This window comes from Pezoporus wallicus, unplaced genomic scaffold (assembly GCF_028554395.1).
Source record: "Pezoporus wallicus isolate ANWC-B61680 ecotype Strahan unplaced genomic scaffold, APGP_CSIRO_Pwel_v1 contig_6566, whole genome shotgun sequence".
NCBI lineage: Eukaryota > Metazoa > Chordata > Aves > Psittaciformes > Psittacidae > Pezoporus > Pezoporus wallicus.
Window position 1 is genome coordinate 3,861,458 of NW_026638763.1, and position 23,875 is coordinate 3,885,332.

General features: G+C 47.5%; 1 protein-coding gene across 7 annotated transcripts in view; it reads right to left on the reverse strand.

Moving 5' to 3' along the window:
• The window catches only part of ERBB4 (erb-b2 receptor tyrosine kinase 4), a 606,677-nt gene extending 595,498 nt beyond the window's left edge, over positions 1-11,179 (reverse strand). For 4 of the 7 annotated variants that reach the window (XM_057412358.1, XM_057412355.1, XM_057412360.1 and 1 more), the window contains exon 1: positions 10,865-11,178. In XM_057412358.1, coding sequence (XP_057268341.1) covers positions 10,865-10,961 — 97 coding nt within the window. In that variant the 5' untranslated portion in view covers positions 10,962-11,178. Of the gene's footprint in view, positions 1-10,864 lie in introns of all 7 variants that reach the window. The other 3 variants (XM_057412359.1, XM_057412357.1, XM_057412354.1) reach the window with 1 other exon arrangement.
• Between the last annotated feature and the right edge of the window lie 12,696 nt (positions 11,180-23,875).

Here is a 23,875-nt window from a genome sequence, read left to right on the forward strand (position 1 = left end):
TGTGAGGGTGCTGAAGCGCTAGCACAGGGTGCCCAGAGAAGCTGTGGCTGCCCCATCCCTGGCAGTGTTCAAGGCCAGGTTGGACACAGGGGCTTGGAGCAACCTGCTCCAGTGGAAGGTGTCCCTGCCCATGGCAGGGGGTTGGAACTGGGTGAGCTTTAAGGTCCCTTCCAACCCAAACCAGTCTGGGATTCTACAACAAAATGCACAAGGAAAACACCAATGGGAGGAAGGGGAAGGTGTCACAAAACTCAGCCATCTCTAGAAAGTTGTGTTTTCTACCATGATTATTCAGAGCACAATTTGCAGAATTTGTTAATTTGACATGCAAATAGTCAGTTACACATCTAACTGACCATTCATGCAAGCAATGACACCCACGATTACCTGACTGCATAATTGTCTGGGCCTAATTTTGAAACTGGGTCTTACATTTTCTGTTGAACACAAGCGCTGTGTTTAATAAATAGGTATCGAGTAGTTCTGAGGCAAAGTCATCCAAACCTACTGACTCAAAACCAAATATTGACAAAACACACTTAAATGAGTATTTACCCAAAAAGAGCATCACATAACCCTGGCCATAAAGCTGCATGTGCCCAAACTGAGCCATAAGTTTCCTTGCTGAAACTTCTAGTGCTTCGAATTGCAACTCGCAGCAAAATACATAATCAATGTAGGCACAAGTATCCGTACAAACACACCAGATAGACAAAAACTATCAAGCTCCTTATTGTCATTTTTTCTTCAGAGGAAGACTTGTTCTGGGACATTCTTGCTGCTTAAGTTGTATTCTAGGGAGGAAAATCAAAGTAAAAGCACATTAAAAGAAACCTACACTTAAACAAGCCAGTCAGCAGCTTGTAAGCTTAGTTTCATCAGGCAAACCCTGAAGATCAGGCAAAACTCAGGCTCTGAATGATGAGGTGATGCAAGCTTTTTGCATGCGATCTAACTGATTAATGTCCCAGGTCTTCACCTTGCTGACCTCCAAGGAGAGGTTTCCTTGTAAACTTCATCATCTTCAAGTACTTTCAGCCAATGGTAAGGAGTATAATTCTTCTATGGAATAATCCTAAAGACAGTCAATTTTCCTGTGAATGTCAACCACAAACCTCTATTTTACATGTCAACCAAAAGCTCTTTCAGATTAGCTGTCAGAGTCCATGAGTTTTGGCCAGATATCAATTTTCTGTGTGGATGATGCATTAAATTTAAGATGCTTGTTGCTACAATGGGCAAAGGAATACAGCAATTACCAGGCCATTTCTGACTTACGAATCCATAAGTAATCATATTGTTGGGAACTCAAACTTAGTGGGAAAGAAATGAAGCAGTGTTAAAAGCAAAGACTATCACTGAGATACTAACTGCCAGCTCCCTCAAGATGCATGTTGGTGGAAAGACCCGATATCACAGTCCCTGAGCCATAGGTACATTTGCAGAGGCACAGGGAAAAGCTACTCCAATGCCCTCAAGCCTGCATTGCATCCATGATACCTACACTTAGACCACAGAGAAGATTTGAGGTAGTGCTTGTTTCTCTCTCCACCACTCCCTGATACTTTGGTACCTGCTGCTTATGTTTATTTCTGTCATATGCTATTAAGGCCCTGTATTACTTGCCCAGAGACACCCTTTTCAGTATTACTAAGTCAGGCTTGCGTGATTGGAGAAGTGATGTTGTTCCAGCACTTCATACTGCTGACTCTCAAGGAGAGACTTATTTTAGCTGGTAAAACAAGTCTCTGAGCCTGTGCCACCAAATAAAGAGGTTTTACTCCAGATATTCTTAGAAACACAAGCATGCTCCAGTCCATACGAGTTGTCAGAGAATTTAGTCAACAACTGATCTAAGAAAGAAGATGAGCTTCAGTGATCTTAGGTGGGTTCATCAAGAGTTAGCAGGGATCCCCCCAAAATCCTAGCACTTTGGTTCACATCAGCACTATCCAAGTCAAAAGGCAACAATCCAAGTAGCACTGCATCCACCCTCCTTGCCTGGCCTTGCGCCAGCACTCATCCTCCAAGAGCATGCAATAGTACTGCCTCCATAAACTGCTCTAAACACCATCCGTGCCCCAGGGAGACACTGGCATCATTAACAGGACAAAGCATAAAAACCTCACACTGCCCCCAGAAGGCAACACAAACAAATCTAACCCTGACAGAGGCTACCCGATGCCAAAGTTTCCATAGACAGTGTGGACAGAAAGTGTTTGGAACAGAAGCTTTTCTGCCCAAATGGATAGAATCCGTCTGGGATAGACGCGACCTACAGAAATCACACACCCTCATATGGCACTTACTTGGAGAAAGCTATTATTCACAACGCTTTTTTCTCATTTCTACGGGCCTTCAGTGAGACTGAGATTATTCAAGTTGACAGTGAAAGTTTGGCAAGATCATTTTCCAGTATCAAAGGACACCTACTCAGTAATTGCTCTGCTGTAGCATCAAGCATAGCAAATATTTTAATGCCTTAACCACATGTCATGGCAGCAACTGGACTAAAGCTATTAAGAGTCTTAATAAACCCGTGTTTCCATCCCCGAAGTCACCAGCAATACTTGCCAGAAGTCAATCAGCCCCTCCATAAAATCTTACAAATGAGTTATAAACCAAGGCTCATAAAAGCAATTCTTGCACTTTTTATCCCGTTTCTTCAGCTACAGGAGTTTTAACCTTTCTCTGCACACAGAGCAGCCAAAGCAGCTTCTCTTTCTTTATGCAAAGACTGAGATCCTCACAACTCCAAGATACTAGGATAAAATGAACACAAATTTGCAGCCAGTAACGCTGTGTGAATCTATTTGTAAATCTTAAAAACAAGAGGAAAAAAAGTATCCTCCTTCTGTCCCCAATCTTTAGTTACTCCAAAACAAGTAAATGCTATTAACAGGTTATTTACAAAACTATTTTATTAAAGGTTTGAGCTGACACCAAAACCCACAGGCAACCAGAAACAGCCAGCACAGCCCTGATATTGCCTCCTTTATGAGGAGCTGGACCAAGCCACAGAAAACAAAGCATCACTACAGAAAGACACCCCCCCCTTGACCTGTGCCACAGGCACCGCATTATCAACACAGCAGCTGTTTATTATATCATGATGTAGAGACAGCGACACGTGAAGCAACACTAGAAGCAAACCTCACCCTTGACTTCAGTGTTATGCAGCAACGTAAATGCTGTAAAAGTTATCACTACTATTTATAGACTCTGATCATTTTATATGTTTTGAATATGATCTTCCCAATACAAAGCAGAGCCCTGGGTGACACCCGGCTGCGTGAGCTGGCAGCAGTTTTAAACACCTTGCACAAGAGGACCTAAACGTACATGATTCTAACTCCCGGAGATAAAGAGAGATCCTTTGCATGGAGAAAACAGGGAGTAACTTGCAGGAACAGCCAGCGCAAAAGTCCTCCTCTGGCTCAGGGAGCAGACGAGAGAGAAAGGCTGCGATGGCATCACATTTGCTTTGAAGAATTCCATCTCCTGTTAATGGGATATCAACTCCCTCATTCCTTTGAGCTCTGCTGGCTCTGGGGGCAACGATTCCCACCTTAAACACCACCAAAGCCCCCTGCAGCTCTCCTGGGTCCCCAGGCAGCTCGCCGAGACGCTGCACTGAGCGACTGAGTCAGCTCGCACAGAGGGTGTGAAACTGCAGGGATCAGATCTCAGTTTGCTAAACTGTATTAGCTGCACACTATTCTGTTTGCCTATCAGTTTCTCCCACTCACGATGCGCTAACTCAGGCTGCAATACACACAGATAGGGTAATAAAGATGGCTTTCTAATAAAGCAAGCCATATACATCATTTTTTGCTTCCTTCCTCCACAATTCCATGGCTTTTTCCATACACTCCATTGCGTATGTCCTCTGAGCATTATTAATAGCTACTAAAGAATATTATCTGCCTACCAATCACTTCAGCTTCCTACTTAATGACAAGCACATTTTTAGAGCTTCAAATATATCAACAGAGACAATGGTTGCTAAATTTGAAGTCAACAACAACTGGAAAACGTTTGCTACTTCACTGGTATTTTTACGCGCTACAGAAATCTCTCTGGAAATAAATGAGCCCTTTTTTATCCTTTCAAAGAGACAATAACATAATAGCGACTTCTAAATACTGTCACATATCCTCAGCAACAGCAATTTAAATTTAGAGATATACATTTTTACTGCCAAAGATAATGAGCAAAAATATCCACAATTCAACTCTACAGAGTGGCTCGGATAAAAAAGGACCTATCCTGAAATGATAGCTGGATGGCAGCCACAGTGCAGACGATGAGCAGTCACCAGGACGTGGACACTCTTAGAAAAGGGGATAAAGCAAAATATCTCCTAAGAACAAATGCTTATCGCTGCATCTGGCTGCGATGCTAGCCTTAAAAGATTACTAAAATATTCCATTAGCATACTAACCATGGCACATAAACTTTTATGCTTAAGATGTTCAATATTTCAATGTAATTTCAATTAATGGAAATTGGACATTAGGATATGTATCAAGTTAAGCGTGATGATTTTTCTCCCTGTCCTTGCACCAAAGCAGCTCCATCCTGCCAGTGCTGCAGCTACATCCATGGAAGAAGGTCCTTAGCAGCAAATTCGGGTTCAAGTGAGCAAAACGGCACCGCAAATCCCTCCCTGATACATTCAGCTCTGCACATAGAGGTTATTTAAGCACAAGCACAGGCAAGAGATGCTTTCTTGGGAAGCACCCTTGGTAGTGGACCAGGGGGAACAGCAGGAGCCAAGCCATGCCAGGCCAGAAGTCCATAGGACAGACAGAGACAGGTTTCAGAGCTTTACCCGGCATATCATCACCTGCCCCAGATGGAAGAGCAGTGTGACCTCTTGCAGCCAGGGTGTGATGGCATTTCATAGAGATCTGGGCTTTCCAACTTACTCAAGAACTGATTTTGCAGCTTTGTTCAGAAGGGGGGGAATGGGTTTTGGGGTTTTTGTTTTGTTTGGGGTTATTTTTACAGTGTGCAAGCTTTTTCCTTCAACCTCCGACTTGAGCCGTTTCCTTCCATGAATCACAATGCCGCAAAACTCAGGGGAGGGCTGAAAAACAGAGAGAGGTCAGGTATCACAACTCCTAATAGACATTTATGAGGCAATTTAGTGGAGCAGCTGCAGGCAGAGGGTCAGATAATGTCCTGCAGCTCCACAGTAGCTTCCCCACATGAATTTAAACCCTATCAGCAGCATGTGCCACAGCTCAGCATCCTCCCCAGCCACACTAGGGGTACCGCAGCACAGGGCTGAGCTCTGTTGCAGTGGTTTGCGGCACACTCCAAAAAAGCAGAGGCATTAAGGTTTATGATGCCACCCCACATACTAGCAGGGGGACAAGATGTTCTCCCCATTCAGCGGTCAATGCTTCAGCATCACCCTGGCATGGCTTGAACCGTTTCACCCCTCCCTGGCATCAGCTATAGGCTGGTCCTGGAGACCAGTGCCATCCAGACAGGTACTTTTGGAAGGTTTCTATAAGCCCAACACCAGCTTGCAACAAGATAAAGAGTCATGTCACCATATGGCAAGAGCCCATGCTACAACACCAATTTATTAAGGAAAGATTAAGAAAGATCAAGTGCTCATTCAGTTAGCGTATGCCTATCTACACAGGCATCAGGAGAAAGAGGAGCCAAACACTAAATGAATATATCTTAGGAATCTCTAAAAAGGACTTAACAGTATACAATGACTGATCATTTCTTACAGCTCAAAAAACTGCATTCCCTAAGTGCTTGGGGCTTACTTTCCCATTTATTTTTCCGCCTCCTCCTTTGTCAGGAGCTAGATTTTTACAGGCTTGGAAACAAAAAGCAGGAAAACAGAAATACTTCTCAATACTCTTACAATATGAATTCCTCGTATCTATTTATACTCTCAGTATTTTTACAGTACAAGCTTACAGTGTGACTAGTATGGTCTCTTGCAGTTTGAATTACAGGCTTTGCTGTCCAAAAGTCTTGGCAGTGTCAGACCCTCAAGTATCCCGATGCACAAGCACATCCTGGACTTTGCAGCCCCCTTTATGCAAAGTGGGAAGAAGGATGAGTTTCCCTGGCAGGCTATGGAGGAAATAAAAAAAGGAGATACATATATATATATATAGCAGCATCTGTTCAAAGGCTTCATGAGGCTTGGCATCTGCCCATATGCCCAGCAGATGTAGTGGACAGTGCAGAAATGAGACCATGTACCACGTGAACACACGGCTCATCACAAGGAAGTTGCCACTGAGCACAGCTTAAAGTGTCTATCCAGAGCAAGAAACCGCTAAACAAACATTAAGTAAAGTTGCTGAAATGATAGATCTTTCTGGCAGACTCCAGTGCTCCCATGGGATAACTCAGCTTCAGCTACGTGGGGACACAAAATCCACCAACAGCTTGTGCTTGTTTGCCAAAGGAAAACCTCTAAGTCAGTGAAAACAAGACCCACTGCACACACCAAGGACATGTCAGCACACATGTGTACACATGGGAAACCCAGACGCAGTCACCTCCTGCCTTAGGTCATGCCAAAATGAAAAGTAAATCCTGGGAACAAGCCCCGACTCCTTTTTCCAGCAAAACAGCCTCAGCACACTGAGAACATACAGAGTCAGTGGGGGCAGACCTGGCTTAGCTGTTCCTACAGAGCTGCCATTGCTTACCAGTAGTCTTAAGAGCCTAAATGTCTGTTTGCATAGTGTTAAAACCCCCATCAGCACAGGCAGGACACAAAGCTAGTTCAGAAGCTTCCAGGGAATCAATCATCACATTGCCCTGTACCAGCTACACTTACTGCCCTAGAGAAACTGGGAGAGGGCTCGCTGTGATGCTAAAGCACTTGGAGAAAAGAACCAGAATGAACATTAAAACAAAGGAGAAAAGGAAAAATAAAAACCTATGGGCTACACAGTCCTTCTGAGCAAGTATATGTATTTTAGAAGGACCATCTGATCTGAGTTAATGGTGATGAATAACAGCGTTATCTTCTTCTTTCTCTCCTAGCTTGCTACAACAGTTACTACACTAAGAGCATGCACTTCATTCTTAGATGGAACTTGCTCACCTTCAGCACCCAGTCATCAGCTTGGTCCTGACTTACTGACTTAACAAGTCCTCTACAATATAAACCCAGAAACTTGCTCCCAGTTTTAAGCACCTCCAAATATGACCAAATCATCCTTAACTCCTCCTTCAAAGCCACCTGAGCTCTTTTGGACACTCATTCGAAGCACTTTATAGTGTTTGAGTTACTCTCCCAGTCTGTTATCACACCTCCCCAATCCTGCAATCGAGGGCATAGGAGGTGGGAACAGGACCCCAAGGACGACCAATTTCCTGCATCCCCTCCCTCCACTCCAGGCATTCCTGTGGCCTGGGAGAGGGAGACTGAGCAGCAGGACCACAGCCTGGGAAACCACATCTCCAGCTCCCGGCTGAGAGTCCTGCTGTCTGGGAGCTCCTGGGGGCTGCTGCCACCTAGAGATGCTCACACAGCAAGACTGCGGGCAAGCCGCCCCGCACACCCCACCGTGTCCCATAGCAAAGGCACACAACGCACCCGAGCAGCTCACCAGCTCTGGCAGTGACTTGCATAAAGATGTTTTTCCATCAAGCCGCTGAACAGAAGCATGCCGCTGATGATGGGCTGTGCTTTAGACACAGTGTGAGTGAACTTGCTGCAGCTTTCTTAAATTTATTTTGGTTTAAAAATTAAAATAAAAATATTACTAAAAAATTAACATCCCTGAAAACTAGGAAAAAACATTTAGCTACATTAAGGGCTGTGGCTAATTCTCTGCTAGAGAACTGAAGGCACATTTCAGATCAACTCAGTATTACAAACTAAGGTCAGGAGTGCAAAGCAGCGCTTGCAGACCAGCTCAAGTGCACCCCACAGGGTGCTGGGCCCTCTGCTGCCATGCTCCTAAGGGAGTGGGCACGGCTTTTCCTGCTACCCATACAACTGTGCTCCTGTGCAGCTTCAGAGGGCTTTTTCTTTTGTGAGCTGCTAATGCCAAGTCTCATTCGGTTTACTCATAGGCATGTATTTCAGGTCTTATTATTAGTGTTTTCATGTTAATCACAAGCACAGCTCTTCGTGCCAGAATCCATACGCATACACATCAGTTACCACCTCTTTAAAAGAAGAGTCACAGCTCAGTCACTGGGACATTTTGCAGTGCCGGTATCAGCAGGCAGGTGCACACACACAGGCTGCCTAGTACAACCTAGTGCCAAAGCTGCTCCCTGGGAATGCCTCAACAGCAGAGCCAGATCCCATCTCTTCTGCCCTGCAGCAGCGCTGGGGACACATGGGGACAGTGGCAGCCTGCCCTGTTTCCGATGCAGAGACATCCCCACACCACAACTCTGAAGCATGGAGAGGAGCAGGACTCCCAGGAGGGATGCAGGGTCCATGACAGCACCCACTCCCCTTCGGTAAGAGGAGCTGGGACAGGACATCCTCTTTGCAGGGTCTGAGTCATTCGACAGCAGTTCCAGGCTGAAACTCCCAGTCAATATTTATCGTGCCTTTGCAAAGGCACTCGGAGCTCAGCCTAATTTTAACCATCAAATAGACATCGTGGCGGAATAAACGGGAGAAATGCCAAGGAGGGCTGCTGCAAAAGAGAGGAGCTGCATCTCTCCAAAGGTATGTGGCATGTCCCATCTGACATGGCCCAGAGAAGAGCAGTGGCATGAAATTAAAGCTTGCCCCTACATCTGCCTGAACACACTCTTCACTGAAAGAGAAAAAATGAATGTAAAAAGCTGTGAAAATATCTGAAGTACAATTAATTTCTCAGAGCAGTCTGAATACTTCAAACAGCACTAAGTTAATTTGGCTCTAATTATTTAACAACTCGCCAGCCCTATATATCAGAAAAAGGAGTTAATTTATCAGCTATTCCCAAGCAGAACAAAGACTTGCCAGCTTCCAGGTAACAGCCCAAGCTGTTTGGCACACGTGACCCTGGCTGAGCTGTGTACTGCAAACATTATATGCCCAAGCATGGAGACAGAAGAAATCGAAAACCCCCAATGGATTCACATATTTACATCTTAACCAATGGATAATGAAATCAAAAGTTTGGCCAAGAGCATGAGCAAGGGCATCACCATCTCCCTTGATGCTGCTGCCTTTGTTTTCAGCACCAGAGCCCATCCCGATACCCCTGAAAGCCAGGGGAGCCCGAATTCTGGAGGGACCCAAATACTTGCAAATCAAGGCTCCCCTACCCAGCCTGCTTCACTATTTCAGCAAGCACCAAGAGTCAATCATTAACAGCTACCATTACCCAGAGCTACGCCCAAACCCTTCCAAACAGAAAACATCACTCCATGCCTGTTAGTTTTATAAATGGGTTTGGGTTTTTGCACCATGCAGGGCACTGAGGCTTTTCTGCAACGCAGATCCAGGAGGATTCCCCAGAGGCAGCAGGAAGGAAGGAGAGCAACTCTGGACCGATGCCTTTCACTGGGGTATAAATCCAGCAAGGGAGCATCTTTGTGACTGTCCACTCCAAAAGCCATGTCCGAGCAATGGGGAAGGAGGGTTAGAGAGCACAGAAGCAGCCCGGTGGGGATGGCTGCTGCCCCTACTCAAGGGGCAGGCTACGGGGAAAGTCTTAGACAGAAAAGCATCAAGTCAGAGGAAGAGACAGGCTGCATGTTAACAGGGAGGCAAGCAAAAAGGTCCAGCAAAGCAGAGCTTGCAAAACAAGGCTCCTCTAACTGGGATTTACCGATTCCAACTGTACGAAAAGAACGTATGAGACCAAGAAGCGGCAGCCGCACAGCGTTTTACCCCTCCCGATTTCAAGGAACACAAAACAATCACACGCAGAAAAAGTAAACTGCTCACCAAGATCAAAAACCGCCTCGCAAAGCTTAACCTGGAGAGCAAAGCCGGGACACTCTTCTTGTGCTGCTCATCAAACGTTATCATCTCAGTTACATAAAGCCCCAAAATACAAATCGAATTGTGAGAATGAGGAGCTGTTGCACCAGTGCCGCCCAAGCATCATGAATTTTGCATCACCGGGGAGGGGAAAATGGGGAAGAAAAGTTTCAAGGATTGAAGAGATTCCCTTTTAATGTTTTATTCACAGCAAAACGCTCCCGAAAAGCGCGATGCGGCGCGAGGCGATCCCGGTGCCCTCCCCGGGAGACTACACCAGCACAGCCCATACTACGGCGGCGGCGAACTCTGCTCCGATGCCATATAAGAATGTAAAATACCCGAGTCAGAGCCGCAAGTTTCCCTCCAGAAAGTTAAACCACCGGGATAGAGGAAAATGCGCCTTTTCCGGCTTTAATTTCCAAGCCGCCGGCTCCTTCCCTGCCCCCGTACGCAAACACCCTCAGACCCGCGTTTATGTTGCACTGTTTGGACACACCTTGTAGACACAACGTCTACGTCTGACGGGGGGAGAGCAAGCTTCCTCCTCTGCCCGGTGCAGCGCGAAACCACGGAGGACGCAGCCCCGTCGTGCGGCAGCGGCACCTGACGGGGGGACCCCGGCGGGGAGGGAGCCGCTGCCGCACGGGAGCTTCCCGGCCCCACTCATTCGTAGCGATAATAACTACGAGAACCGAGACCCGCGGGCGCCGGGCAGCGGCGAGAGGTCCGCGGCCGCACGGCGATTCCCGCAAGAGCTTGTCGCCCTCTGGCCGCCGCCTCTCCGCGGGACCCGAACAAACTCCCGCACCCCCGCGCCGGGCACGGGGACCCGCAGCCCCCCGCCGGGCTGGAGGAAAAGTTGTGGGGATGGCTGGGCTCCGCAGCCCCATTCCCCACCCCTCACCGCGGACCGGGCCGCTCACCCACCTGCCTGCGCCGCCGCGGCGGCCCGCGGGGCTCCGGCCGCCGCCACCACCAGCACACAGCAGCTCCACCACAGCAGCCCCCCGGCCGCCGCCGGCATCGCGCCGCCGCCGCTGTCCTCAGCGCCTCCGCCTCAGCGCCGCCACCGCCGCCATCCCCCGCGCAGCCTCCGCCGGCTCCCAAAAGTTGCCGCCGCCGAGCCGCCGCCCCCAGCGCCGCCCCTCCGCGGGCGCGCCGCGGCGCCGACGGGGCGGCCGCCGTTTGAGCCCGGCCGCGGGGCGCTGCGCCGCCAGCACGCGCGGAGCGCCGCGGAACGGAGCGAACGGGAGGAGGAGGGTTTGAACGGGAGGGGAAACGGCGGGCGGGGGGGGAGGAGGAGCGGCGGGACGGAGCGAAGGGGCGGGCGGGGGCCGAACGCCGCGCGGGACCGCCCCGTGCGCTGCCCCCCCACCACCCGCCCGCTGCTCACCTCAGCCCCTCCGCACCTGCGGAGACGTGCGGTGCGCGCGTGCGCGCGGCCTTCCGCTTCCCGCCTCTCCCCCCCCCACCCCTTTCCCCTCACAAACGAGGGGCAGGTGCTCGCGTCCTTTTCCCTCCTCCCCTTTTCCCAAACGGGGAAAGTTTGTCCCGTTTCCGTTCGTGTTCCCGTTCCCGTCCGTTGGCAGCGCGCGGGCCCCGTCCCTTGGGAAGGGGAAGGGACACAGCTCCTGACAGAGCCAGGAGAGGGAGGGGACACCACAGCCGAATGGCGGAGGAAGGGGTCTGAGGCGAACGCCGCCATCTCGGGCCCAACCCAGCCCCCGGTGCGTTTGAGGGTGCTGGCAGCAGTGGAGCGCTCCGGCGGGGCAAGGCGTTAAGGGTGACAAGGAGAGGGGTGGTGGCAACCCGGAGCTCGCTCACCGCTGTGGTGGGTGCACTGGGGAGGGTGGTGAGGGGGGTTCCAGCCTGCCTTACAGAGCTGTGGGGCACGGGGGTGCCATCTTGGAGAATCAGGGTGGGAAAGACCTTTAAGCTCATCCAGTCCAACCATTACCACAGCACTGCGAAGGCCACCACTGCATGTGTGCCCTCAATCGCCTTGTCCTGGTGTTCAGTAAGGATATTAAACAACACTGGCCCTAATACTGATTCCTGAGGGACATCTCTCACCCGTGTGCTAAGTATCCACCATCTTGATGGCTCCTGCCAGCACCTTGACACCTTGTAGCTGCACCCAGATGTGGGCGATTACAGTGCAGGGGTCCTGTGAGCACCAGCCATGCTGCTGCGGCATCCTCCTCGCTGTCACCCACCCTGTTACAGGGGTGAGATGCTGACACACACATCCTCCCTAACATCCAGGGGATGGCATTTTGGGAAGGCTTATGCTGGCAAGATAGAAACTGCAAATCTCAGTATCTCATCGCAGCTTTGAGACAGTGTCTGCCATTTGACATTTGCCTATAGTGACAGGACAAAGGCAAATGGCTTTAAACTGACAGAGGGAAGATTTAGCTTAGATAATAGGAAGGAATTCTTCCCTGTGAGGGTGCTGAGGCACTGGCACAGGGTACCCAGAGAAGCTGTCACTGCCCCATCCCTGGCAGTGGTCAAGGCCATGTTGGACACAGGGGCTTGGAGCACCCTGCTGTAGTGGAAGGTGTCCCTGCCTGTGGCAGGGGGTTGGAACTGGGTGAGCTCTAAGGTCCCTTCCATCCCAAACCATTCCATGATCCTGTGATTAATCTCTCTTGACAAGTTGAATGGTATCCTCAGAGCCCCTGTCAGAATGAACTGAGCTCTGCAAATGTGCAAGAGAACATAGAAACATCTTTGTTTCTTCTTTCCCTGAAATACGTGCTCTAAGATAAGTTTTTGCTGCCTTCTCACCCCAGCCCAGCCTTTGTGGATCTCAGTATGAAGGTCCTCTCCTTACCCTTTTATCTGGTCTACAGGATGCTTCCTGGAGCACTCCTCTTCCCAGTGACCCTGGCAGCTTTCCCCTGCACCTGGAGCAGGTTTAGTGGAAGAGAACAGCAATGAGCATCTTCCCTCCAGCTGCCTCCAACCAAAGAGTTTTCCCAGCTCAACTTCATCCCCTCCCACCAAACTGCCTATTTTCCAGCTAAGCTGGAGGCTTGCTTGTCTTTAGAAACCAAACGAGATATCCCTGGATCAGGACAGTACTGCAGGTTGAATTACAGCTCTTTCTCCAAACGGCCAGAAGTTTTAGCTGAAAAGAGTTAGCTGGGCTCTGCAAAAAGGAGGCTGTAAAGAAGGAGGTTTTACTGTTCCATCTCGCTGCGTACATCAAGTGGTGGCAAACTGGCAATTCCACCTGACAGGAGAATGAAGAGGCAGGGGGGAAGCAGAGCCCTGACACATGGAGTGTTCAGCACCTTCCTTAGGGTATCCCATGAGAGCATCACTTGGGTGAGGCCACCCGAGAGCCAGCCCTTGCCCTTGCCAGCAGGGTTAGCAGCAATGCTAATCGTCCCCCATTGCCACCCTTAGGAAAGAAGCATAATTCCTTCCTTTTGCAGGAATGGATCCAACGGGAGGCTGTGAGACAAAACTTGCTCAAATATTGAACTAGAGAATTTTTGCTCTATCTGCCTTTCAGTAAACAGTGACTAATTGCTCTGGCTGGAGCTGCCGTACCTTCAAGATTGGAAGGTGCAGATGGAGCAACGATAGCAGAGGCTCCTTACCTAATGTTGGCTGTACATTAATCACAAATGTTTGCTATGCAAATCTTGTCATACAGAGCAATTATTGCTGTTCCCATACTGACCTCATGTTTATTTATTACATGAGCTCTCTATTTGAACCTTGTCTGGTCTTCTCTTCCCTTATGAGCATATTAGCGTGTAGCTTCCAAAGGCACCCAGCTGAGAAATTGTACATTTATTTGTAGCATGGAGGCATGGTGAGCACCACACCGCCTACAACGGAGAGCCGAGAGCCTCGGCTCTTATGCCAGTGGCTTCTCATGCAAAACATTCTCACCTCAAGGTCTTTTGTTGGGATGAAGGATGCTTTCCGATAGCACAGGGCCATGACACTGGATTTGCTCTGATTCGACACTATTAGCCGGTGGTTAATGACACTGTCAACGCAAGGAGCTAGGCAATAAAACTCTCGTTGGGCTTTCTTAGGGCCCGCTTAGTAAAAGTAGAGTTTTACACAATCCTTTGTCCTTGGCTTTGCCACCTTTGCCTAGATCCAGGATGAGAAGTTGCAAAAAGATTTAACTCCGCCACTGAATAAGTTGCATTTGTGTTGCTGAAAGAGCCCGCATTTGCGTGGCTGAAGCACTAGGTATTCTTAAGCACAAACTATGGTCTTGCCACAGGAGTTTTCTCCATGTGATTTAATGTTGAGCAACAGTGGCATCCGGTGGGCAGAGGGGTTCCTCCCTGACAGCTCACATCATCTCGCTCCCTTCCTTTTATCTTATGGTTTCTATAGGTTATCATTAAACAGGACATAAATGTAGCTGGAGTTAGGGTTCTTGTTTTCTCCCCTCTTTCTTCAGTTGGGCTGCCCAGCAGGCAAAGCCATGTGTTAACTATTGCAGCATTACAGGTTTCTTCCAAACACGCTAGAAGATGCTGTGCTCTATAAAGTGGAAGTAGGCAGACTGAGTAGTGAGTAGGGAGTAGTGACTTCTGAAATCAGCTGCCCCCCACCCCGAGCCGATCAATCTGGTTCTGCAGGGACCCTGCCTGTCTCATACCACAGGCAAGGCTCCATCCTTCCCGTGAAGGTGTTGGGAAGGGTCTCCTTATGTGCCTGCTTCAGACCAGACCCTCCTGTCTGACCTCTCATCAGCTCTCTCCCCATCCATACTCTATTGGTGTGTTTTTATCCCTCAGAGCCTGAATCAAATGGAACTAACTCCCTGCTGTATCCCTCAGCCTTCCCTGCAGCCTCCCTTCATCTCTTGCTGCTCTTTTTTCTGCTCTCACTGCTAGTTTCAATTCTTCCCAGTGTAGTGTCCTTTTCCAGTGTGATTAAAACAACATTTCCCATTGCATCCACATCATTTATAAAGCCAATAATTAACAGCAGGCCTTACGATGAGTCCCACGTTGCCATGCTGTATCCTTTCCCCTGCCCAAATTGCCCCTCTCCAGCATGGACCATGCTGGGAGCAGTCAGCTTGCTGCTGCCTTTCTTCCCTCTCCAAGAGGAAAAGGAGGAGTGCCTGTAACAGCAAGCGGGGATTTGGGGAGCTGGTGAGCGTCTTGATCCTGTTGGAAAACAGCACCTTTAACCCATAGAGAGCTCTGCCGCTTCCACAGGACTGTTAGAAAAGGATCAGACGTTTAAGGGCAAGAAGAAGAACCAGGAGCGATTAAAGGCTTTTGTGGTTCAAAGCATAAATCAGCCTTTTACTGCTTCCCCTTGCAGGGAGTGCAGTCGTGAACATCCAACTCAGGGAGTTTTATATCTCCTTGTGGAATAACTGGGGGAGAGCAGCACCAGGGAGCAGACAGGGGACCATCCACCCGCATCAGTGCTGCCAATACAAGGATGCTGCAGCATCCCGCTGGCTTTGGGAGGGAGGCTGAGCCTGTTGGCATGAGGAGCAGTACTTGGGTGTGCACAGAGCTGGTTTCAATGGCTGCTTCACCCCTGCTCCCCTCTCCTGGTGGTAATTTATTGCTGGTGCTTTCCCTTTGCCAGCGCAGAAACTCAGATCTAATGCCCAGATCTAAACCTGAGCTCATTAAACAGTCACGTTTTACACAGTAGCACAGCCACCCTATCCAAATGAGTGCCTGGCTAATTGCCTTCTGTGTGAAATTGGGTTTGTGGTTTCCCTGGGGCCATGCGTGGTTTCCTCTTCTCCTCCCCCAACTCTTTAGTTATCTTCCCAGTTGCTGATGAGCATTTGAGTTGCAGAAAATACTGCCATAAACGTGCTTTCCAAACCTCTGGGTTTCCTTATGGCATGGCTGGTGCAGAGGCAGGAGTGTTGCAGAAAGTTCAATGTGGCAGAGCAACCAATGCCACACTGGGCTAAACCTCAGCAGGCAGTTTGGGAGTGCAAACACCTCCTGAGATGTCACACAGAGTAGGTTTGAATCACACGTGTAAGGCTTTAGGTCAAAGCATCACTTTGTTTTCACCACTTCTGGCAGTGTCAAGTGGAACAGAGCTGGCCAAGCTGGCACATGTATAACAAGCACTGGGTTACACCTGCTTGCTGGGCTAGAAGAGGATAGATATACATCACAGTAGTAAATTGCTTAGCTGAAAGCATGGGAGAACCTGTGCCTTGCACAGCAGCATCTTGTGTCATTAAACAAAGCAAGCATGTGTCAGCTGTGGTGACAGAGATGCTCCTTGTCAGCCACGCTGAATGAGAAGCCCTGGTCATTAGGCAACACGTGCTGGAGCACATGAAGCTGGAAGCAAGCATCCCTGCACAGACAGGGTCAGCAAATCCTTGCAAGCAGTCCTGAAACACGTCACATGAGAGAAATACTAACTCAGGTACCCCGTCGTCTACCAGCACAGCCTTGCCTTATGTGTGATGGGCAGCCAAAAGCTAGTGCAAGAAGAAAGCTTGTGCAAGAAGATGAATTTTCAGCTGGGACCCTTAGAAATGCCAACCAGGCCACCTCAACCTGATGCTGAGGCAGTTACATGTGGAGGATTTTTTATAGGTGCAGGCTTTTCGCTTCATGCATGAACAAACAGGATAATAAATATAGGATCTATGTTCACATTCCCATGTGATCTGTGCTTTGGAGGTACGTTGCCTTTGTGGATAACAGTGGTGAACATCTGTGGGGAGAAAGAGAGTGGCATGGAGGCATCCCGACCCCCTGCAGGGAAGATGCTCTGCTGCTTGGCTGCAGTCCCCAGCTCCACATTTAGAGGAGTGGGATCTACAATGGGAGCAGTGTGGAGCTCAGCTGTGTTTGCAGGACTTGAGAGATGATATCATAACCCCAGAGGCAGAGCAGAGGAGAGCTCTGAGCAGCCTGTGAGATGTGAGCTCAGCCATTCACCGGGGCCAGTTAATCCAGCATCAACAGTGGGCCTATTGTAGCATGGTGCAATGCACTAGTTTGTCTTCTTTTATTTCCTCAGAATTATTGTTTGGGGAGTAACAAAAATTCCCCTGGAGCACAAAGAAGGGTATTCTGGGAACCTGGAAGAGGCCAGCCAATCAGATCATATTAAAACTAAGTTATAAACATGAAGTTTCAGAAGTAATAGGTAGCCAGTGTAACACAGGCTTCATAACTGTGTTATCTGGAACTAATAACTGATCTCAAGAAAGCATCTTAGATTGTACCTGGTTCTAGCAGTGTTTGTGTCTCATTCATAACAAAAGGATTTAAGTGCACTCCCAATTTAAGGAGACCTAAACCAGGTTTACAAGGTCCCCTCTTAACTAGGCCATTATATTTATTTTGGGGTTTTTGTGGTACTCCTGTGTCTATCAATGTCCTCGGTAACCTGCCTTTCCAAGGGCCTGCCTCGCATTTCACAGCTCCTCTTAAAGCAGTCTGGTTCTCAGCTCACTAGAAGATGCAGCATTTTTTATCGCCTTGTCCACATGCAAAGTTGGGTGTGTTTGTGTTTTCCTCCTATGAGAATCATATATTACATCCAATACAACATCCTTTTCCCTCGACCTCTCTCATGTTTCTTTCCCACCTCTCCCCTACCTTATTCATGATCCTGAAAAAAGGATAAAAGAGACAAAAGAATCTCTTTCCCAACTGGCATTAAGCAAAGGACAGTATAGACAATATAGAGGTCACGTGCTTGATGTCAGAAGAGTTTCTTCTTGTTGGTGGTTCATCATGCTTCAGTCTGGTCCTGATACATCACTCTCAAGATATACAATGCCAGGACATCAGCATACTAACAACATTTGCATTTGCTCATGGGGGACTCAGTTTTGCAAGATGACTGAAGGCAGTACAACCCGTGGGTCAGCATTTAGCAAGCCTGGTGCTATAGACTGACAACAGCAGAGCTGGGATTTCTCCTCCAGGGTCAAAGCACCCCACTGGTTGCAACACATTCAGGGTTGCATATGGAACATCTTCAGGGTGCCTAAAGGATTTTCCCCCATTACCCAAAGCACGTTTGAAGCTCCTAGTCACGATTATGAAGCAGTTTCTGATGCCTTTTTCTTATACAAAGTTTTCCAATGAAAAATTCATTTACACAGCACAGAATGTGTCTATAAATAATAGACACTCCAGCTCACCTGCCTCTTTACCTTTCGATAAGTGATGCAAGCTCTACTTACAGCAAAATAGAGAAAATTATCTCCACCATGTTATCAGCACATAATCCCCAGCCTGGCACAATTTGCTGGATGGTCCCATTTGCCCAATAATTCATTGTTTCTATAGCAATCCCTCCAAGAAGAGTTTCCCATTGTGCTCAAGAAGGGCACTCCCAGGACTGTGATAGCTTTATTAGCTCCAAATACCTTACAAATAGAGCCTCATTATCAAAATCAGCTTCCAAAAATCACTGTTATTTATATATATCTTACTTATATCATAAGTTCTTCCCTGTAGGTTCTGGCACAGGGTGCCCAGAGAAGCTGTCACTGCCCCATTCCTGGCAGTGTTGAAGGCCAGGTTGGACACAGGGGCTTGGAGCAACCTGCTGTAGTGGAAGGTGTCCCTGCCCGTGGAACTGGATGATCTTAAGGTCCTTTCAAACCCAAACCAGTCTGGGATTCTATGTTTGGTCACTTTTAGCTTATAAGTGCCTGGGTGGGGGTTCATACTAACTTTATTTGTAGGAATGACTGCACCAGTCAGATTCTTTCAAGTTGTTGTTCTTATGTTTAATAGTTCTATTAGTCCTTAATTTTCTGTATAGCTGGAGAAGTCACAAAGCTATCGATGTGAGGGAAGCGCTCAATACCTTCACAAGTTGCACCAAAGGTGATTTAAACCCTGGCTTGTTATAAGTATGGCTGATGAAATCACTTGTCCAAGAGGTAAAAGCAGAAGGGAAGGGGCTGTGCTGACCGATGCCGAGGTATTGGTACCTGCTGCTTGGCAGGCACCTCACATGCAGATGCTTTCACATGCAGGGCACCCACCTCCTCCCACCGCCATTGCCCACGGGGAAGCGCAGCACAAAGCCAAGTAGGGCTTAAGACACTGCTGCCAAGGCAAGGGCAGAACTTCCGCTGGCAGGCCAGGAGCAGGCAGCAGGCCAGCGGGTCGCCTTGTCTGCAGACAGCCGTGCAAATCTCTGCCCAAATTTTCCCTTTTTTGCCTTTTTTTTCCTTTGCTTTTTTTCCTGGAATCCAGCCATTCGTGAGGGGAATGCTCTCTTCTTGCACTGCTTTTTCTTCCTTTCTAAGAGATGCGCTAGAAAAATAAACTTTGAGCAAGTACAAGGTACTGTATAAATCTGATTTGATTTTAAATGTTATTTTCTGATTTATTGTTAATCTCTGCTACTGCTTCTCTGGATCTTTGGCAGTCCAGAAGCAAAAAAAAAGGTGCTACTTCAAGTTATGACAAAGGTCCCAGCACCCTGACAACACTGAAGAGGAGAATAAATTTGGCATGAACAGTCACAGGAATTAATTCTGCTTCTTTGTGGGCCTTATTCCATGTGTGTGTTCCTCAGAGAGACATTGCTTGATGACACTGAAAAAGGAGAATGAAAAGCATGGGAGAAACCGCAGCCCCTTCATGTTCCCTCACAACTTCCCAGCTCTTAGAAGAATTTGCATAAGGAAATATAAGGTCCTTTATAATTAACCTTTCTCTCTCCATGTTTTTCCTCCCCACCATCTCTAGTTCAGCAGTTTATCTCAAGTCCCACAGTAGTAGTTTATTTTATCTCAATAGATTGATTTATCCAAATTCAGAAGCTTTTTTCCTTTTTTTAGGTAAAACCAACAATGCTATTGTTGGGAGGTTTCCCAAGGGAAAAACAAACAACCTCAAACCACTCCATCCCGATTTGGAGTAACCCTTGTAGGAAGCGAAAGCCCTTTCCTTTCAACCCATCAAGCCTTCCAGCCCTCCCATATCACCCTCTTAATTTCCTCATCAGCCTGCTTTGATCACACAAGAGGTGATTCAAATCCAGATCTTGTCCCACATGATACAACCACTTGACCACTTACTGTGATCACTTCAGGTTTCCTCATTTGAGTAGTTTTCCTCTTCCGTATAAAAACCGACCTCAAACCGCATCCATCCTTATGAGAGGGAACAGTATGCCTCTCTGCTAAGGTTTAAATTAGGATTTAATGAAGACTCAGAATTCAAGATTAAATGTTCATCCCCTGGCTAATTCTGTTCAATTTGCTTGGCAAGCATCTGAGGTAAAACAATGAAACAAACCCAAAAGAATCCCCAAACAATATTTACATGCTAGAGAACACAGTGAAATGGCAAAAGAAATCCCTGTCAAGCTCTGCTATGCTTTCAGGCAGCCTCCTTTTATTGTAAAATCATCCAATTTCCTGAAAAGAAAGGGGAAAAAACCCAAGCTCGTTCTGTTTGTGATTGAAAAATAGTGAAATACCTCAAATATTTGTGCTTGTCTCTTCTAGCAGTTCCCAGGTGCATTCCAGCTATGCATCTAGCTATGCTTCTATTCCACACCCTGACATACGTGAAGATCTGGAGTACAGATCCCCTTTGCAGCTATTATGCATCGCTTTTCAAGAGTTACATTTAAGGAATGACATTAAGCTAATGTTTACCTTCCAGTTAGGTCTTTCATTATGATTCCAGCCATTGGCTGGATCAAGTTTTCATGTAATATTTCTCTTCCCTGTAGCTATGTCTTGTAAACATCCTACTTACTGATGACTACGAATGAGATGGAAAAGCCAGTAAGTATCTTGCAGTATTAAGATTAAAAAAGATAGCTGTGTTTGCTGCCTTACACAATGCACTTGCTGAATGTGAATAATCTGAGGTTTTATTGCAGCAGTCTGAAATAAAGAGCTACAATTCCCCTTTTTCTATTCTTTTAAATAATGCACAGAAGTTCTAATAAACAATTTCATCTGAAACACAGTGAATGAAAGGCTGTTGGGATGTAGTGACTCACTGGATTATTGAAAACTCTGTGGCTGCAACTGTTTTGACTTGCCAATATATCTTTTCCCTCTGTTTTTAATAACAGGATCACTGTAGTGCTGTTATGAAAAATGCAATTTCTTTCTTTTCCCATTTTTGTCGGGGTTGGAGAAACACAGCAAAAATGATGAGACCTTTAACACAGCTGAAGTCTGACAGGCACAGATTTTTACCTATGTGAGTTGTAGAACCCTGTCTGCCCATCTTAATTCTCCTGGCTTATCCCCTAGTGTCCTTTTTCCCTTTCCTCCTTTGTTACAGATATACCCCCTTCAGAAATCAAACACAAGGCTTGTAATATCTAGGGGACCCTTTGCTGCCACTGTGTGTAAAAGATGTGAATTGAAAGGCTGTTCTGATGTGGAACATGAAGTAGATGATGCCTCCTGCCATGCCAAAAAGCGCTGTTGTCAACACTGAACCAACTCGTTCATAGTCAGCTACCTCCTCCCTCCCCTTTTTAAAGTGGATCTACAGTTAACTGCAGGAAAAAGAGATGCCAAATATGCCAACAAAGGTTCCCCTCTTAAGGGGTAGCACCTAAGTAGATGCTCTGAACATCTCATCTCTCCATAGGTATGCAGATGCATGGCGGTGTCATCAGATCTCCAGCACCATTGCTGACACCACACGATGTTTGAATGAATGAATGAATGATTAGCTGTGGGATTCAGAAGGAGATTGTGTGTTTTGTCGGTGCTTGACACGCTGACAAGCAGGTGAAAAATGTTGCCCTGCAAACATAGTTTTCTCTGTTGATAGAGAGATGCGCCTCGGAAAGGTATTAGTCACTGTAAACCCCGAGATACCCAACAAAGATGAATTTCAATGAAAACAGAGAGTCATTGAACTAAACCATCATCTCTTCGCAGGCTCAGGCATAAAGGTAAATGTTATATATTCACTTCTGTTGATCTCCATGCTTAAAGCCCCAGGCACATGAAGCAAGTAGCATTTCTGATACCACCATGTTCCTTTTAACTACTCTGGAAAACCTGCGCAGGGTTTGAGCCCCTCTCCCACTGAAACACCACTTTAGCATCACTGAGACAGGTAGATGGATATTCCCTCCATAATATTTTGGGAAGGTGTTTGTTTTAGCTGAGGATGCTACGGGATTGATGCCTGCAGTGCATCAATCAATTCAAAAGCAAGACTCAGTCCCAGAGATAATCCTTTTCCTCTCAAAACTTGAACCTAAGGGAGCCCAAGGGGAAAAATAAGAAGTCCTCTTCTGTTGGTCATTAGTCATTTGCTTTACTTAGCCTGACAAGCATAGCAGAAGAGGTGGCCTACAGCAGAGTATGCTTCAGATAAAGAATAAATCTTGATCTACTCATTGCTGGGGCTGTTTAGTTCAAGTTTTGGACATACTAAGGAAAGCCTCCACAATGCACACAATTGCAGTGAAATTGAAGGTTGGCTGGAACATTAAGGATCCACTTAGTCTTTGTGAGCACAGAGAGATGACCATACTGTTTGCCTTGGCAAGACCTGTCTTTCCACCCCACTTGGTGCACATCCATCAACTGCAAGGTGCAGGACTGGTCCCTCAAAACTTTGTCTTTCCCTCCCACTCTTAATTAATATTCTTGTCATACAGAGTAGGGATTGAATGAGATTCCTACAGAGTAGGAATGAAAATGAGCAGGTGGCTTCTTAGCAGAAGAAAAAACATCATCTCTTTGTTTGACCTTGTGAAAGAAAGGCGGAGTACCTGGAACTCCTGTTTTCCCATCTTGAGGTGCCATTTATGCCTTTATTTCCACAAAGGAAAGGTAATTATCTGGGAGTGCTCTGCTGTAATGTGGATTCATCTGTCCTACAGCACCAGGTAAAGGTTAAGGCAGCTCACTACCCTGTGTGCTCAGGAACAATAGTTTGCATCTGTTTCCATGGGATATGTGGGGCCTTGTGGGCATCCTGGCTGGGGAATAACATCATAGAATGAACCAGGTTGGGAAAGCCCTTTAAGCTCATCCAGTCCAACCATTTCCCAGCACTGCCAAGGCCACCACTAACCCATGGCACTGAGGCCTCATCTACACAGTGTGTGAACACTTGAGGGCATCTGCCCCCTGAACCGGGCATGTTCACCTGATATAGTCACCCACCACCCTCGGTTGCTCTTATAAGCGCTGCTGGAAGGCCCGGGTGCTCCCAAAACAGAGAGTTGCTTTTGCAACAGAGAGTCTATTGAAAGTATCACGGCTCGACACCGAAAAACCACAGTTAAAACGCTCCTGCTGTACAACACTGCCCTCTCACGGATCCTCTGCTGCCAAAACATAACATTTACGGGAGCATATAGGCAACCCCAGACAAACCCCCCCCTTTCGTTATACCCCCTATAGCTCTAGCACTGCTGGAGGATGCACCCCATTATATAGAGCTGCAGGGATTCCTCCACCTGCATCCGTCATCTGCTCCCCAGGCTGAAGGTGGGATGGTGGGTTTGACACCTCATCAATGACATGGGGGAACTGAAACCAAGGGGAGAGCTGAGCCACCAATGCCTGGCATGGTCCAGCGCCCTGCTTCTACATCAAACTGAGCAATGCCACCTTCTCCCCAGGTTTACACACCCCCAAAACCAAACCCCATCAACTGCTGCTGACACGCATCCTCCTTGCTTTCACCTCGCCATGCAAACAGGAGAGAAGCAATTTTCCTTCTTAACATGGAAAACTTCCCTTGGTAGCATCAGTTGGGTAGAGGAAATGTTTGCCTGGAGAGGGTGTCCTGGATGGGTGACAGGGTAGCAGGATTTACCATTGTGGATAACTGGGAAAGCCAAGCTGCGTCCTGTCCCAGGCCCCTGAAGTATGGCTCAGGGTGTCAGAAGCAGGCACAGTTGGGATGGAGGGTTAAAGACCCAAATTAGCACATTCCATGGTCTCCCTGCCCCTTCACCCTGGGTCCAAGA